The sequence below is a fragment of the Cetorhinus maximus genome, chromosome 6 (assembly GCF_964194155.1).
Source record: "Cetorhinus maximus chromosome 6, sCetMax3.hap1.1, whole genome shotgun sequence".
NCBI lineage: Eukaryota > Metazoa > Chordata > Chondrichthyes > Lamniformes > Cetorhinidae > Cetorhinus > Cetorhinus maximus.
Window position 1 is genome coordinate 126,574,329 of NC_135884.1, and position 16,331 is coordinate 126,590,659.

General features: G+C 38.5%; 2 protein-coding genes and 2 non-coding genes across 4 annotated transcripts in view; all 4 read right to left on the reverse strand.

Annotated features, from left to right (window-relative positions):
- Positions 1-809: 809 nt before the first annotated feature.
- Positions 810-7,749, reverse strand: rpl13 (ribosomal protein L13). Its single transcript, XM_078544455.1, has 6 exons — positions 7,180-7,749; positions 6,271-6,399; positions 5,379-5,520; positions 3,739-3,912; positions 2,249-2,305; positions 810-1,026 (listed from the first exon to the last, which is right to left on the reverse strand). Exons 2-6 carry the CDS (start codon positions 6,372-6,374, stop codon positions 868-870), a joined length of 636 nt encoding a protein of 211 aa, XP_078400581.1. The 5' UTR covers positions 6,375-6,399; positions 7,180-7,749; the 3' UTR covers positions 810-867.
- On the reverse strand, positions 2,368-2,450 carry LOC144682367 (small nucleolar RNA MBII-202). The gene has a single exon (XR_013577015.1). It is a non-coding gene; the product is annotated as a small nucleolar RNA MBII-202 (small nucleolar RNA).
- LOC144682368 (small nucleolar RNA MBII-202) lies at positions 6,006-6,095 on the reverse strand. The gene has a single exon (XR_013577016.1). It is a non-coding gene; the product is annotated as a small nucleolar RNA MBII-202 (small nucleolar RNA).
- A 2,440-nt stretch (positions 7,750-10,189) lies between the features above and the next one.
- spg7 (SPG7 matrix AAA peptidase subunit, paraplegin) overlaps positions 10,190-16,331 on the reverse strand; it is a 49,335-nt gene continuing 43,193 nt past the window's right edge. Inside the window, exons 16-17 of the mRNA XM_078544456.1 lie at positions 16,039-16,116; positions 10,190-11,725 (exon numbers count right to left, since the gene is read on the reverse strand). Coding sequence (XP_078400582.1) covers positions 11,525-11,725; positions 16,039-16,116 — 279 coding nt within the window. The 3' untranslated portion in view covers positions 10,190-11,524. The remainder of the gene's footprint in view (positions 11,726-16,038; positions 16,117-16,331) is intronic.

Below are 16,331 nucleotides of genomic sequence, written 5' to 3' on the forward strand. Positions count from 1 at the left end.
ATGAAGTACCAATAGGGGAGGAAGAAATGAGAAGTGAGATACACACAACTGGCCAGAGTTGCAGTAACACTGCTTGGGGTGAGGGATTAAAGGCCTGGGGAAAATGGACATAGAGCCAGACAAGGGCATGAGGGAATTTGAAAGTAGGCAGTGTAAAGAGACTTGCATTTATATGAACCTCAGACACCCCAAAGAACCTCCAAAGTGCTTTATAGCCAAATTGCACACAGCAAAATCCTTCATATGGCAATGTGGTGACCACTAGATAGTGTAGTGTTAATTGAGGGAAAAATATCAGCCATGACACCTGCTCCTCTTTGAAATAGTGCAATGGGATCTTTTACATCTACTCCAGAGGTCAGAACTGGTTTAATGTCTCATCTGAAAGATGGCATCTCTTAACAGTGCAGGACTGAAGTGCCAGTCCAGTATTTGTGCTCAGATTCTTAGAGTGGGACAGAGGTAGCAGTGCTACCATTGAGCCAGATCCACCAATTTATCCTACACTTTACTGGTTAAGGAATCTTCAAGGTACATTGATTCTTAGTTAAATTTTCTCAGAAAACATTTATGCTGAGTTAATCTCCCCACCCCCAGGACATGCCTAGCACTAATATCACCTGTAACCATTTTGAATATTAGGTTAAGCTTAGATCTTGAAACAGTTAACATAAAAGTTGTGCCAAACTTCATTCTAAAGACAAAAGCAATCACCAACTTGACATCAGTGTAAATCAAATCCCCCTGGAAAGGCAGGAGTATGGATGGACAAGCAAGTAAAATGTGGTTTTACAATGAATTGAACAATGTTTTTTTCTTTTTAAAAAGATTAATTATTTATTGAACAGTTCCAGATATTTTGTTTCGTTACTTCTTCTTCTCAACATCCTGCTCTGCTGCTTCCTTTGCTCTCTTAGCACGGATTCCAAACAAACGTGCATTTGCACGGGCCATACGGAGGCTTGCAAAGGCCTTGAAATTTTTCTCATCCTCAGAGATCACCCGGGCCCTCTCTCTTTTGTATATCTGAAAGGAAAATTGTGTCCATAAATATTTGTATACACAAAAAACGTATTAACAATGAGGTCAGAATTGGAGTTTTCATATTTAAGAGCAACAGGAACTATAATGCATCAAGTAGTTCACCAAAATTATCACATGCCCATAGAATCCAAGAAGAGAATATTCTAACATCAATTATACACAGAACTACAGGTTCACTCCTGCAGTTTCCAATTCATTTAATCTGCTGCAGAGATTCCCTAAACATGGACAGGCCTCAGCTGAAGTCCATCTGAGCCAATCCACAAAGGGAGCCCAAGCAGAAAATTTCTCTGATTTTCCTCTTTAGAAAATAGGCTGATGTCCAGATGAGAATCTTAAAAGGATAATCCATGTCTCAGTACTTCCACAATTATCATATAAAGTAGCCATGCAATTAGAATCTTCTCAATTTTGTGCTTTTAATGAATACATCTTCATGTATACGCATTTAAGTAAATGTCAATCTGGGCAATATCAATTAAAGGGAAGAATTTTTACATAGTGTATATTTCACATCCTTAGAATATTCCAAAGCACTTTACAGCCAATAGAGTACCAGGGAAAATATACCCTCTGATTTTTTTTTGGAGTGAAAGTTAAATTTTTTTGCACATGCGCAATAACTTAAAGGAGCTGCTCGAATGCAGGCTGCATGGAAGCATTAAGGAAGTCACTGTGTTAATGTAGGGAAACATGGCAACCTATTAGGCACACAAACAAAAAATGTTGCAAAAGCTCAGCAGGTCTGACATCATCTGTAGAGAGGAAGACAGTTAAAGTTTCAAGCCCATATGACTCTTCCTCAAAGCTATGAAGAAGCTCTGAAGAGTCATACAGACTCGAAACGTTGAGTCTTTCTCTCCACAGATGCTGTCAGACCTGCTGAGTTTTTCCAGCATTTTTTGTTTTTGTTTCAGATTTCCAGCATCTGCAGTATTTTGCCTTTATCTTGAGATAAACAGCCATATCTTTTCATGTTGGTTTGGTGACATATGTTGGATAGAACATCAAGGAGAGTTCCCTTGCCCTTTGTTTATAACCATCCGAAAGATACAGCACCTTTAACAGTCAACACTCAGTCTCAGCCTAATTAGATGCTCAACTCTCCCGTTGGGCTTTAACGAATCACCTTCTGAATTAGAGGGACAACTGAGCCATAGCTGACAATGTTTAAAACTTAATTAAGAAAACATTAGTTACTCACATTCTTGATTGGCATGACAGGTCCAGTTAGCTGCGTTGCCACCTTAATTTCTTCGGCCTGTGGAGAAGAAATTACCATTAACAATACAGGATTAAATAAACGCACAGAATTTTAATTACATGGCATTCCCACAGTCATCAGATGGAAAAGGGTTCAACAAAAATCATCAATGATGTACAGAGATTCCGGAGAAAGTGTCATCATTTGACTGTGGTGAAAGAATATCAATACAAATCACTGAATTACATTAATAACTCAGCCTGTGCGACAGAGACCAAGCACTTGTTAGAGACCAAGGTTTTTTTTTAGAAAAGCTTATATATGCTGGTCAGTGTTTCATGATTAACTATCACCTGTAATCTTAACTTCAGAGCCAAAAATTTGTTTCAAAGAGTCATGGCCATCTGCTCAATTGCTTATGCTTCCTTCATCCCCTCATCTAAAACTCTGTTGGAACCAGTCCTAATATGTATTGGTTGCCTGGAGAAAAGATAATCACAACACTGAAATCATAGCCCCTTCTGTTCAAAATCCATAAGCGCAATGTCAAGCTATCCACCCAGCTTTTGCAACCCATCTGTCTGAGTACTCTCATCAGTTGCGTTTTATCAGTCCACAGGACAGACAGTTCAATCAAGTTATAAAAGTTAGTTTCCATTGTTGGAGCATTCCATTTTCCTCCACAAACGTAATCCATTAATACATTTCCACCTCCCAATTACTGCTGTCATGTTTCTATTTGCAACCGTTTCCCCACCCATGCCCATATGGTTCAGGACTTCACTCTGCCTCCTAATTATGCACATGCTATCCATCAACATTATCTACAAGCAGGGGTTTGATTTTAACACATGCACATCAAACCTCCTTCTAAAACCAGTAACTCAGAACTGTTTAAATGTTGTTTTAAAATTCCTATTATTCTTATGACAGAACATGTTAAATAAAAGTGTTTTAAAGCAGTAAAAGTGCTTTAAAAAATTCCACATTAACATGTGTACAAGCAAGATCCACTGATGCACCAGCAAGTTTAATCCAAAGGTCAGAAAGGTTCAATATTGATCCTCTGTGCTGGGTTGATCACATGGCCCATATCAGAAGTTTGCATAGGACCAGAATTAGCAACAATCTCCCTAGAGATGAAATTCTGCAGGCAGCATCTAAACTTACAGCTAGCCACCTGAGGAAAGTACACAAGTACATGGAACTCTACATCTAATGTGAGTCAATGCTTTCAAAAACTTTACAATTGTTTGTCTTTTAAAACAAAGTTGGATATTTCCTCTATCACTTCTAAATTTATTATTGCACCTTTTGGTTTGTCTGGATGTACATTTATCTAATTGTCTTAGTTCAGATTTATATTCGAGGAAAAAAATTTCATTTTTAAATGCCATTTAAGAGCCAGTGATTCTGAAATAACCTCTGGAAAATCAGTTACAATTCTATTTCAGAATGCCGTGTGTTTAACATTTTATTTGGATACTTACCGAAGAATCTCCCTTCTTCGGCATGGAAGCCTTTCTTGGGAAGATGATTAGCCTAGAGCGATATTCCTTCAGACGTTGAACATTACATTGAATAGATTCAGTTGACTTGTTGCGGCGTCTGTGATCAACAGCAATGCCAATAGTACGTGCCACCCTCTTGTTAATGCCTGCTGCCTATTATATTGGCAACAAAAAAAAAGTATTTTAATGAGGGAGAAAGAAAAGCAATTACAGAAACTGAAAGAAAGCAAATACAGAAGTATACCAAAGAAAGGTCAAGGCCATCAAATGGAAAAGGTTAAACTGATAACTGTGGTAAACAATTAGAAAGCCATTTTCGGTTCAATTTCTAAATACAGCATTGATGTTTCCCATCAGTAGAACATGCACAATCACACCACAGGTTAACATTTTATATCATGCCCAATAGATTAAGGTCCCTTCCAACTTGTATAATTTAAACTCAAGGAATTTCCTTCATCAATACTTAAATTAAGGAACTCTGGCCAGGATCTTTTGAACTGAGTGGATATACAACTTATGTGAAAAATATGTAATCATTTTTGACTAAGTAATTATTCCAAAAATTATACCAATTACCTAATATTTCAAATGCACTGACAATTCCCTCCCCTGAACAGGTGTCAAGACAGCCCGACTTCCCATGCCATTCCCACAGCCAAAATAGTTCAAACCAAAATCACAAAATACAAACCGAAAGCAGTCTTCAGTCCCTACCACAAATTCCATCCCTCTCCCAAGCACCGCCTGAGGCTGTTCACTATACTTGATGACATATCCATGTCACCAAAGACCATCCACTTCCACCTTCCCTGTCTCAGTTCATTGGCTGTGAAACCCTCATCCATATCTTTATTACTCCTAGACTTGATTATTCCAATTCATTCCTGGCCTGCTTCCCACATTCTACCCTCTGCAAACTTGAGTTCATCCAAAACTCTGCCATCCTTGCCTTAGCTCGCACCAAATCCCTTTCACTCATCACCCATGTGCAATGTCTCTATTTCAAATTCTTCCATGGCCTATCCCTCTTTAATGTCCTCCAGCCCTACAACCTTCCCGATATCTGTACTCCTTTAATTCTGCCTCTTGAGCATCCCCAATTTTAATTGCTCCACCACTGCTGACTATGCCTTCCATTACCAAGGCCCTAAGCACTGGAATTTCACCCCTAAACCTTTCCACTTCTCGTTTCCCCTCTATAAAACCTACCTTCTTGATCAAGAGTTTGATAGTCTGGCCTAATAACACTCCTTTTAAGCACTCAAGAATGTTTTACCACGTTAACATGTGGTGGTATACACATATACAGGAAATATATAGTTATTTATATTTTTCCTTTTCCCCTCTGGACTGGTTGACATGATTGATCACACTATCCTCTAAAGCCTCTACTCCATGGGTCTAGCTTTACTAAGTCATACTCTTGATTGATTATAGCCTCTCTAGCAATGGCTTCTCTTTCCACACCTTTCTGTCACCTCTGGGGTCCTGCCAAAGAAACGACAATGGAAATAAAACTTCTTGCTTCTTCAATGGTTGAGTTTTATATTCAATGGACTTTAAAAAAAAACCTTCTAATGCCTATACAGTAATGTTTCTGGAAAAACAATGGTTACCTTTAGCTCCTCCAGGCTGAAGCCTCGTCCAGCACGTACTTTAGTGTGATATCTGACAGTGGGACACCTAACAACTGGTCGTAGGGGGCCAGCAACTGGACGTGGAGCAATGCGGCGTGCTTTAGCCAACCGTGCCTTACGTCTGTCAACCAATAACATTATAAAGTTATGAGAACTTTACAAATCATAAGACACCAGATAATGCAATATATGACTTCTACTCAACAGTAAACTGAAATATCCAATGGGCAATACTTAGTTATTGGGTATCAACTGCGTGTCAGTGGAACTCCTGAAAGCAATTGGTTTACTAACTACTGCTTCTTCAGTTACAGTACTGACTTCAACTTTGGAACTGCTCGTCTCAAGGGCTAACAAGGAGTTCAAATTTTTGCCTATCTGGTTCCAAGTTGGGACAGGGTGGAGAGAAAGGCAATTGGAAGCCAACTCTTTTTACAACCAGTTGGAGCAGCAAATGAAGATAGTGAAGAGGAGAAATTCTTTTCAGAAGAACTGAAACTAAGTTTAAAATGCATTGCAGTAGCAACATAATCATTTGTTTGCATACAAGAGACAGGATTAGAAATTTATGTTAAATTTCTTTCTATAAAGCACATTTTAAAAGAGGACAATTTGGAGCAGTCCACAGTCATCAGCAAAAAAGGGTTCAACGGTATTCATCAAAGAGGTACAGAGATTCCGGAGAAATTGTCATCATCTGACTGTGGAAAGCTAATAAATTTTCCATAATAGCATTGTCAAATATTTTCATTTTCCACCCACAATATGGCTGGTGTACAGACCATTTTATTTAAAAAAACAGTACCCTACTTAACCACTGATTCCTGTAAGGAAAATGCTGAGTTTAAGTTCTCAGCATCGAATTACATACCTGCGAAGTTTTCTGGCTGGCTGGTTGAACCAAGTGCGGACTCTCTTCTGCCAGTCCTTGTGGAAATGAGGATTCAGAATCATTCCATTCCGACTTGGAGCCATGGCTGCTTATTGAAGGGCTGAAACCCTGCAATATTAAGTGAACATTAATAAAATGCAGCAAATAGTTAAAAGATTACAAATGATTTAAATCCACAACTAATTATTTGATTTTGTAAGCAACCCTGCACCCAGTTATTTTCTAGCAAATTACTTAGCACTATAAAAAAGGGAAAGATGCTGACATAATCCTGATGAATTCTCTAATGTTGTACCACTGACATCTCACCATAGCACTTCATGACAATCAGAAAAATAAACTTGAAACACTGACAGAGCAAAATCCAAATCAAGATTATACACGCTCAACCTGATGTTAATCACCTTGAATGTCACTGAACAAAAAGACAACTCAATGGACCATTTGAACTGTACCAACTGTGGCTGTGCCTTGATAATCAAGGCAAGAGAAAACTCTCAAACCAACTCAGCCTTTCAACAAACACTTCCAACTGCCGCAAGCGATAAGGTTACAACTTCTCTCCACAGCCTCGCAGCCCGCCATAGGCCGCCCATTAATTCAGGCCGCCACCACTACATCTGGAAGCAGTCCATTTTGGGCCATTCACTGGAGAATTCTTAAACCGCGCCGATACATAGGGGCTGCCTCCCCGATTTTAGGCCTCCATCCTCCTCAACACCGAAAAACAGGAGCCAGTCAGGCCCAGCGACATCTTTCTTTAGAAATGGTCACGGATATTGAAAGTCTGCTCTTTCTCATGTAACTCAGTATTAATTTAGCACAAGTTGACTTAATTAAACCGGCGGATGGATTGTGATTTTATCCACACTCTAAACCAACACGTACCTTCAAGAGGAAAATGGCCGAAGGAAAAGGACGAGCCGCACTGGAGGTTGCCGGGATATGTACACAGACACGGTGATTAACCAATCAGAGCAGCGGACATTGGCCTGTGCTCCTGCCCCGCACAAAGATGGTACCCCCTCCCCCACGCCGGGCATTTGGTTTGCGGGAAAATGGGGATTTTATTCCTTGTACACGTGGAAAACAACTGTTAAAGTTTTACATGCAATTTGTAAACAAGTAGTAAATTTGATGCAACTATCGGCTTTCTAAAGTCTTCTGAACATTTTCAGTCGCGACATAAAACCAGAAAATGCTAGAAATACTTAGGTCTAGTACCTGTGGAGAGTTAACGTTTCAGGTCGATGGGCGGCCCTTTGTCAGGAGTCCATGCAATTCCTGTTTTAATTTTAGATTTCCAGCATCCGCAGTATTTTGCTTTCATATTTCTAGTCGCAAATTCGAAATACTTCTTATTAGTTGAAGCAGTATTTTTTTGCGAATTGTTTAGAGATCTGGAGGACACAACTGTCGTCGCATTTTTTAATGGCTCCTTGATGCCACACTCGGTTAAATGCGGCCATGATGTCAATGACAGTCACTCTCACCTCACCTCGTGAGTTCAGCTCTTTTGTCCATGTTTGAACCAAAATTGACTTATACTGCTACAGTTATACATTTTTTGTAGCTCTGTGTTTCGTATATGAATAGCAAACGGAAGTGAAAAATACACTTGTGGCATATGCCCATGTGACATTCATTGGCTGGTTGGTTCATCTTGTACAAGCATTCTATTTCATTAATTGACCACGGTGTCAAGAAGTGATTTTGTTTATATATAGAAGATTCAAATACAGACTGTACATCAGTGAACATTATCAAAATTTGAAGCTAAATGGTTAAGATACACATAAAAATTCCATCTTTTTCTGTTGAAGTAACTTGTTCACGAGTTTTCATGTTGGAAAGACAGATTAATTGTATTCCTATTACAACACTTGATGTGTTGAAAATGGTTGTAAGCTCGCAAAGAAAAGAATGGTGAGCAATGAAATGGCAATTAAGAAACTAATTCCAGAAGATACATAAAACCCTTTCACATTTGGGACATAGGTGACCGCCTAGATTATTTTGATCTCGACAATAAAAACCTAGAGTGTACAATTCCATTGCACAAAATTGCTCAATGTGACACCATTTGAACGTATCACTTAAGGCCTCAAGGATGGAAAATAGGTAGAGTAGAAATGACCCCTTAAAATAGCTGACAATCTTCTTGGGGTTCAAGTGAATTTATTTATTCAACAAGTTCCCTAATTGCAGCAAGTGAGACTAGGACATAGCCTAGTTATACTTATCACTTCTAGTAATTTCAGTGTTTTGCAAAGAATGAACATCTTTTTATTTATATAGCCCCTTCTTTACAGCCAATGAAATACTTTTGAAATGTAAGGTATAAACACCTAGGTCTATCCAGCAGTAGTTTATGGCAGAATAGCTGATGGCATCCAGCTCTAAACCTCACCATCTCTTGCCAACACTTCAGACTGTTTCTCTGACATCCACTACTGGTTAAACAAAAATTTTCTCCAACTAAATATTAGGAAAACCAAAGCCATCATTGCCTTAGATCCCTGCCCTTAACGCCAACCATATATCTACATCATCACTAAGAATGGTTATTTCTACCTGAGTAACAGCACCCAACTCTACCCCTGCCTCAATTCACCTGCTGCTGAAACCCTCATACATCCCTTTGTTACCTCCAGACTTGAATATTCCATTATTCCCTTGACCAGTTTCCCACATTCTCATTGGAGTTTAGAAATGCGAGAGGTGGTCTTATTGAAACATAAAATCCTGAGGGGACTTGATAGAGTGGATATCAGGAGAATGTTTCCTTAGTCCAGGCTGTGACTGAACTTGGGAACCTGGTATGTATGGTGAATTACCACTTTGCATACAATATTTTACCCACAGGACATTGTGTAATTCCCAAAATATTTCACAACAATGAGGTAGTAAATAAATATAAAATAAACAATGAGTTATATTAAAAGCTTTCACAATCTCAGGACATCCCAAAGTAATTTACAGACACTGGAGTATTTTGAAGTGTAGTCACTGTTGCAGTTATAGGGAAACACAGCAGTTTTCTTTTGCACAGCAAGGTTTAAATAACAGCAGTGAGATAAATGACCAGGTAATTTGTCGTCATGATGTTGGTTGAGGGATAAATATTAGCCAGAGTATGGGAATTGTTTTATTCTTCTTCGAATAGCACCGTGGAAACTTTTACATCCATCTTATAGCACAGACAGGATCTCAGTTTGTCATCTGAAGAAATTGGTTTCTTGCCACTTTTTGATAATTTCCTGAATGTGTGTCACACATGAAAGGTGTTATTTAAGCAGAAAGCACAACATGACAGTAATTCAATATATGTTAGATGGTTTTAAACAATTCAATGATTTAAGATTTTGCAGTACTCCATTGAAAAAAATAATTTATTTAGGGCATTGTTATCCTATATATGCATCATGCGTTTTGAACAATATTTTAGTAAACTTGGGAGTCCAGTCTCATAATTTAACAATCTTCAATATAGAGTTAGAAGCAATGGTATAGTAGCACATATTTTATATGACCAGTTTTAAACGGTTTATCATACTGTACAAATATTCACAATAATCTGAATACAATTTCCAGATAAATATATTTAAAAAAAACTAAGCTCTGACTTTTTTTAATAGAACAGATGGTTTCCAATGTAATTTTATTCATCATCCATTTACTGATGGAGTAACTAATATATAAATCCACGTCCTAGTCCAAAACAAATAAATGGGAAAACTTGTTCCTGAATGAAAGAAAACAAAAATATTACTGAAAAGGTGCTTAAATACATTAACATCATCTGCTGTAATAGACTCTATGAAATGCAATGATCTCCAAATATTGGATAATGAAAAGCTCATCTTACTGAACTACATTACTATTTTTCCCAACAATATTGATTTTCCAGTGGCTTTAATGCACAATGTGACATTGCAGTGAAACATACAGAACAGGGTTTTACATTTTCAATATTTCATGGATTGCACTAGCTGCTGAAACAGGACAGCAGAAAGATTACAAATTTGACCTAAGCAGCCCCAGGATATAAAAGTGGAAAAAAAAATAGACCAGAACAACCAAGATTCCCTTTTCCTAATTTCTATCCAGTAACCAATGCTGAAAAGTGAACATGAAGATTTTTGATAAGGCAAGGTCTAAATTAGAGAAAAAAACTGACACAGCAATATTTGAAATTGTTTCACTCGAATTGTGAGAAAATCAATTTTTTTTAATATCACTTTGCAGAACCCATTCATTTATAAAAGGATAAATATTTGATGTACATACACCACTGGAGACAACCCCTGTTCATCCAAAAGTGCTTTCCAGAAAATGACAGGTTCATCATCATCTGAATACTTTAATATTACATCCTCAGCTCCCCAGTTGGTCTGGCCAATAAGTCCACTGATCAATATGTTAATAAGATTTACAGATCAGTGAGTTCCTAAATTTGATCCCTAATCTCATGCAGAATTGGACCTATTCCAATCAGGACAGCACTTAAAAAGCATTGAAGTTGGCATCAGTGCACCCAAGTTGGAAAGGAATTTGGACAGATTTCCCACTTTTGATTGTTATCCAATGAGCCTTGTTGGTAAATATTAAAGAAGAAAGGCTGTTTGGTGGAGCTATAAAAGAGCTGCAGGTATTTGTGGAATGATACCCCAGCATGAGTCAGCGCTTCAAAGATAGGAAGAAAATTAGGCGACGAAGCAAAAGCTTTAGACTTTTCCTTTAAGGCTCTATTCAAAGCAATGGACCAAATAAATTCTTACAGAGTCAGCCTTCAGTACCCTAAGCTTTAGTTCAATCCTAAGCATATAAATAAAGCACTGTGCAGCTAAAATGTATAATTGGAATACGTAACTCAATATTGTGCTACAGTATTATCTTTAGCTGGGCTTATTCTGTTGCTGCATATTAAAATACTTTGATAAACAGAAGCAGTCTTAATAAAAGCACAATCTATTGCATTAAAGAGTATGGCAAATAGTTTCTGTAAAACAACATTAATTACACACTGAGCCTATCCAAAATGGTACACAGAGCAGCATTTTTCTATTTCATTAGGTTAAACTGAGGTGTCCATCAGTAGTTAACACCAAATTATAATTCAATCAGCTGTCCCTTGGTTCTTGTAATCCCAGCTCTACCAAAATTCTTAATTGTCCATCCTTCATTTTACAAGACAACAGCATTCACCATATAGTTCTACTAGGCAGCCAGCTTAAACTGGATGCAGGTTTTGTTCATCATCTTGTACATGCCTTGCTGAAGGTCCATCCTCTCCTGTATCTTGTTTGTCTTTCTCAGCTTCAATCCAGCTCTGGGGTGGTATCATTTTCTTTGGGCCATAGGGTGGAGCACCGATAAGTACTTCAATGTCATCATAATTCAGAACTTCTTTCTCCATGAGTGCATTTGCAAGCTAAAATTTAAAATCAGAGAATTTGAAATAGAAGATTATCAATTTTTAGAAAAGTCACAGTTCAAATTACCATGTCTAGGTTCAAAAGCTAAGATTAATGACACATGATAATCTGAGTGCAATTTTATTGGTAGAATTTCAAACAACACACCAGAATAAAAGTTTGAATTAGATAGTTGTTCCAAAAGAAACCTGACTATGATGAGCCATTCTTGTGCAAGAGCATTAACCAGATGAAAATACTACAGAGCTTCCACAGTGGCTCAATTACTTTACTAGCATGTTTCTTTTATTTGTCCTTGATGTTGAGCGCTGCTAGCAAGGCCAAATTTATTGCCATCCCTAATTGCCCTCAAGGTGGTGGTGGTGAGCCACCTACTTGAACTACTGCAGTTAGCGTGGTGCACAGACTCCAAAAGTGCAGTTCAGGAAGGAGTTCAAGGATTTTGACCAAGCGACAGTGAAGAAACGACGATATAGTTCCAAATCAAGGTGGTATGTGACTTAGAGGGAATTTATAGATGGTGGTATTCCCACCTGTCTGCTGCCCTTGTCCTTCTAGTTGGTAGGGTATGAATTACACAAACAACAACAAAAATTTGTGCTTCTAGGTATTAGGTGGCATGTAACAGAACTGGTAAGGTAGCTGAACTCAATTGGGATGAAGGTAGTGACCTCAGTATTTTTGGTTGAATGAGGGCAAACAAAGAAGTCCAGCGTTCTCACAGCTGAATGTTACGGATAAACATTAGGTAAGGACATTATCGAGCTGGGCTGTAATATTACTGCAGTCAAATAGCCCAGTGACGTTCTCTATCAGGGTCCAAACATGAATAATGGCTGTTTGGGCAAGTTGACAGAGTTGAATTGATGTGGACTGTGGAACTGTACTGAGCAAATAAATTATTAGCAATGGGGAACATTTTACAGATTAGCACAATGTGATTTTTTTTTTTAAAAGTTGGTTTCCACATTAATATAATAAAAGGATTGCTAGCAGTAGCTTCTCCATGAATAGGTGCATCTAATTTGAATGTCATCTTTAAAAAAGCACTTTTAAACAATTAAGTGTTAACATTTTTAAACAAATGTCAGCATCTCATTCTATAGATTTAAGCCTTTTTGCATCAACAAAAAGTTGAAAAGTCAATAATATGCAATTTATTAAAAACATGGATTCCACATAATTCTTGAATTTAAAAAACAAAGACATTAATAATTATTAAAAAACCTTCATTGAGAACATGGAAATGTGCAGGATAAGAACATCTCATTGCAGTCCATTTGACCAGTATCAAAGTTCAAATTTTACAGCATGTCATACCCCTCTAATCATTTCTTTCAACAAAGACTAAACTGGCTTCTTCTTGAATTTGCTGACATAAATCCTATCATTTTCCTGGCAGTCTGTTCCCCCCACTCCTATAAGCAGGAAGCAGTTAAATCTAAATTAGTTCACCTTCCTTTCTCTCCACTTGAGTTCATGTCCCAACACAATGTTACAAATTCACTGCAAAAGGCTGGATGAAGAAACAATCAATTATTTTGATGTGACCATCCCAGCTTTTGACAAGATTTTATGCATCAAATATAGGACTGCTTGCTTATTGCAGACTTTATTCATACTCCAATTTTACCTACTACTACTGCAACTACATCTAGAACAACAACTTGTATTTATAAAGTGTCTGTAATAAAATGTTCCAAGACACTTCACAGGAGTATTACAAAGCAAAATTTGATATCAAACCATATAAGGTAATATTAGGACAAGTGGCCAAAATCTTGATCAACAAGGTAGGTTTCAAAAAGCATCTTAAAGGAAAGAATTCAGGTTGAAAGGTGGAGGAGGCTTAAGGTGGGAAATGCCAATGCTTCAGATCGAGGCAACTAAAGGCGGGGCCACCAAAGTTGCAACAATTAAAATTGGGATCCTCAAGAGGTTCAAATTAGATGATTGCAAATACCTTGGAAGGTTGTGGGGCTCGAAGAGATAGGTTACAGACATAGGGAGGGTCGAAGCCATGGAGAGATTTGAAAGCAAGAATGAGAATTTTTAAATTGAGATGTTGTTTAAACGGTTGCCAGTATAGGTCAGCGAACTCTGGGTAAATGGGACTTGCTGCGAGCAAGGACATGGGGAGCAGAGTTTTAGATAACCTCAAGTTTATGGAGGGTATAATGTGGGAGGACTAGAAGGACTATTTTCTCTCTGTACAGTCCCCCATTTATAGTGGGTGCGTTCATGCAAATGTGATTTTCCCTCTATACGCAATGGCTGGTGTATCTGGTTTGATAAATTTTAACTGGAATTTTGACAACTTCAGAAATTCAAACTTAGCATTCTTGGTTATGTGCTGTCAGCTCTGGACTTTGAGTTCAGATCTCCAGCCACAAATTCTTTCTCAGAGGTGATTCTCCATAGTGGTCAGGAAGCAGCTCTGTCTCACCTCTGTTCCCAACCAGAATTTGCTGTTGGTGATTGGGAGATGAATCCTGAGCTTCTATATTGTAAATATTTCTCATTTTATTGGTGAAAAATATTCCTGGCTACAGCCAAGCTATGTGAGATGGATAGCTCCATGCGAGATGGTAGATTTTCACCTTATACAGTTGTGGACAATTGAATGGGGCTGAACTATGCCACCGTCTGGTCAGTTTAACTACTACAGCAAGGAGCTGTAGATGCAGCTGGAGTTTCAGTGAGCTTTGTCACTTGTTTATCACTTGGGCCTGCCTGAAAAGGATTCAGTGACAGGTAACCACACTTGAAATGTGAGCAGTTGCTTGCAATGCCCAAAATAGTCAGTGCGTTGGTGTAGTTTATGCTCTGCTTTTGTAATTGATGTTTATGACAATCCAATATAGGTGGTTGTCTGGGATAACAAGGACAATGCAAGTGATAGGGACTGCACCGGTAAGGATTAACCTCCAGCCATCCCCACCACCAACCCAGTATGTGTTTGTGGGGGCGGGGGGGGGGGGGGGGGGCAGTCAACGTTCTTTTTTCAATATTTAAAATGGGCTAAGTTTTACTTTCAGCAGGTGTAGCTTTTGAAGCTGCATATTAGGCCCAGGTGTTCTCTCTTCTCAGAGATCTAACAGGACTTCAAAAGCTTCACCTGGTTAAATAAAACAGATAATTAAGAACATTTCTTACAGAAAACACCCTATTTATTTCAATTCTCCAATTTCCATAGCATTTATCTGAGATTTCTTTTTACCTGAACTTGTTTACACCCAAATTGCACCTGATAGTGTTTTCTGTACATAAAGCTTGGAGAAATGTAATTTTTGAGAGAATTTTAGAAACTGCAGTACTGTGTTGTGCAACTATAAAGAACATGCGCTATTCTCTGTGGTGGCCAGATGTGCGTGAGAGCTAACTTTTTAATCTAAGCATTACCCAAAGGAACAGTAAGTGGAATTTAGAATTATTACTTCTTGATTTTAAGTATTTAGATTTAGCTCTGTAAAAAAAAACCTGCTATGATTTGCAATTCCTGTTATCGTACTAAAGAGTATTACTAAAAAGATATTCACCAAGTACGTCTTTAGCTAGGCAGTATTAAGTATATGGATTGCCAATGATGGCATAAAAGCATTTAAAAGTTCAATGTAATTTAGAGCTGTTGTTCTACCAAATATTGAGCTTAATGTTTATTACACAAGGATCAGCATCCAGGATGCCAGTCACTACTACAACTTGGAATGCCATCAAGTGACACCCACGTCTCAAGAACTATTACAAAGTTTGATGAATAACCTGAATACATCATTTAATTGGGCATTTCCTGATCAGGAAACAAAATATGCTTGTGCCAGCAGGTTTTTTTGGTGAAATGTACAAATGAGAATCTCACTGATATTGTGGGAGTGTGCAGGCATGCATGTGCGAGAGTGCACATATGCATACACATGCATGTGAGACAGAGAAAAAGACTATGTAAAAGAGACAATGTGTGGGGGAGGAGTGGCACAGGCACCCGTCCCTGAGGGGGGGAGTCAGGTGGGCGCGGAACACGAGAGGGGGAGGGGTTGTGCGCGTGCAAACGCTGGCGACGGTGAAAGCGTGCACCGGAGATGGCGAGCACGTGCACCAGAGACAGCCAGTGCGAGCACCCAAGACAGCGAGTGCCGCTGACGACGAGAGCAAACGCCGGAGACGGTGAAACCAAGTGCGTCCACACGAGAGAGCGAGTGTGTGCGTGCAAGAGATGCGAGCACGTGCACGTGAGAATGTGTGACCAAGAGAGAGAAAAAGAGAAATATTCCTTCCTCTTTATTCATAAGGGGAAGAAGTAGTAACTTACTGCAAGAAGTTTGTCCCGGTTATCCAGCAGGAGCTTCTCCGTGTGCCTGTAAGCACTAGCCACCAATAGTTTGACTTCCTATAGAATTAAGAAAATCAGTGAAAGATTGCTTGCATTATTTAAAAAAATTATTGGGCCCATTTACCAATTGAAGTTATGATAGTGTTGCAAACTAATTTCACAATGAAACACCTATTCAACTCACCTCTTTTGTCAGTTTACCACCATAAGCTGGTGAGTTACTAATGACACTCAGTAATGACTAAGATCAACTTAGTTTCCAGTAAATCCAA

Coding starts and splice junctions, on each gene's coding strand:
- rpl13 (XM_078544455.1), bottom strand. CDS start 6,374: ATGGCTCCAAGTCGGAATGGAATGATTCTGAATCCTCATTTCCACAAG. Junction 3,913..5,378: donor TCAGCCTGGAGGAGCTAAAG/GTAACCATTGTT, acceptor CCAATATAATAG/GCAGCAGGCATTAACAAGAG. Junction 2,306..3,738: donor CGAAGAAGGGAGATTCTTCG/GTAAGTATCCAA, acceptor TCTTCTCCACAG/GCCGAAGAAATTAAGGTGGC.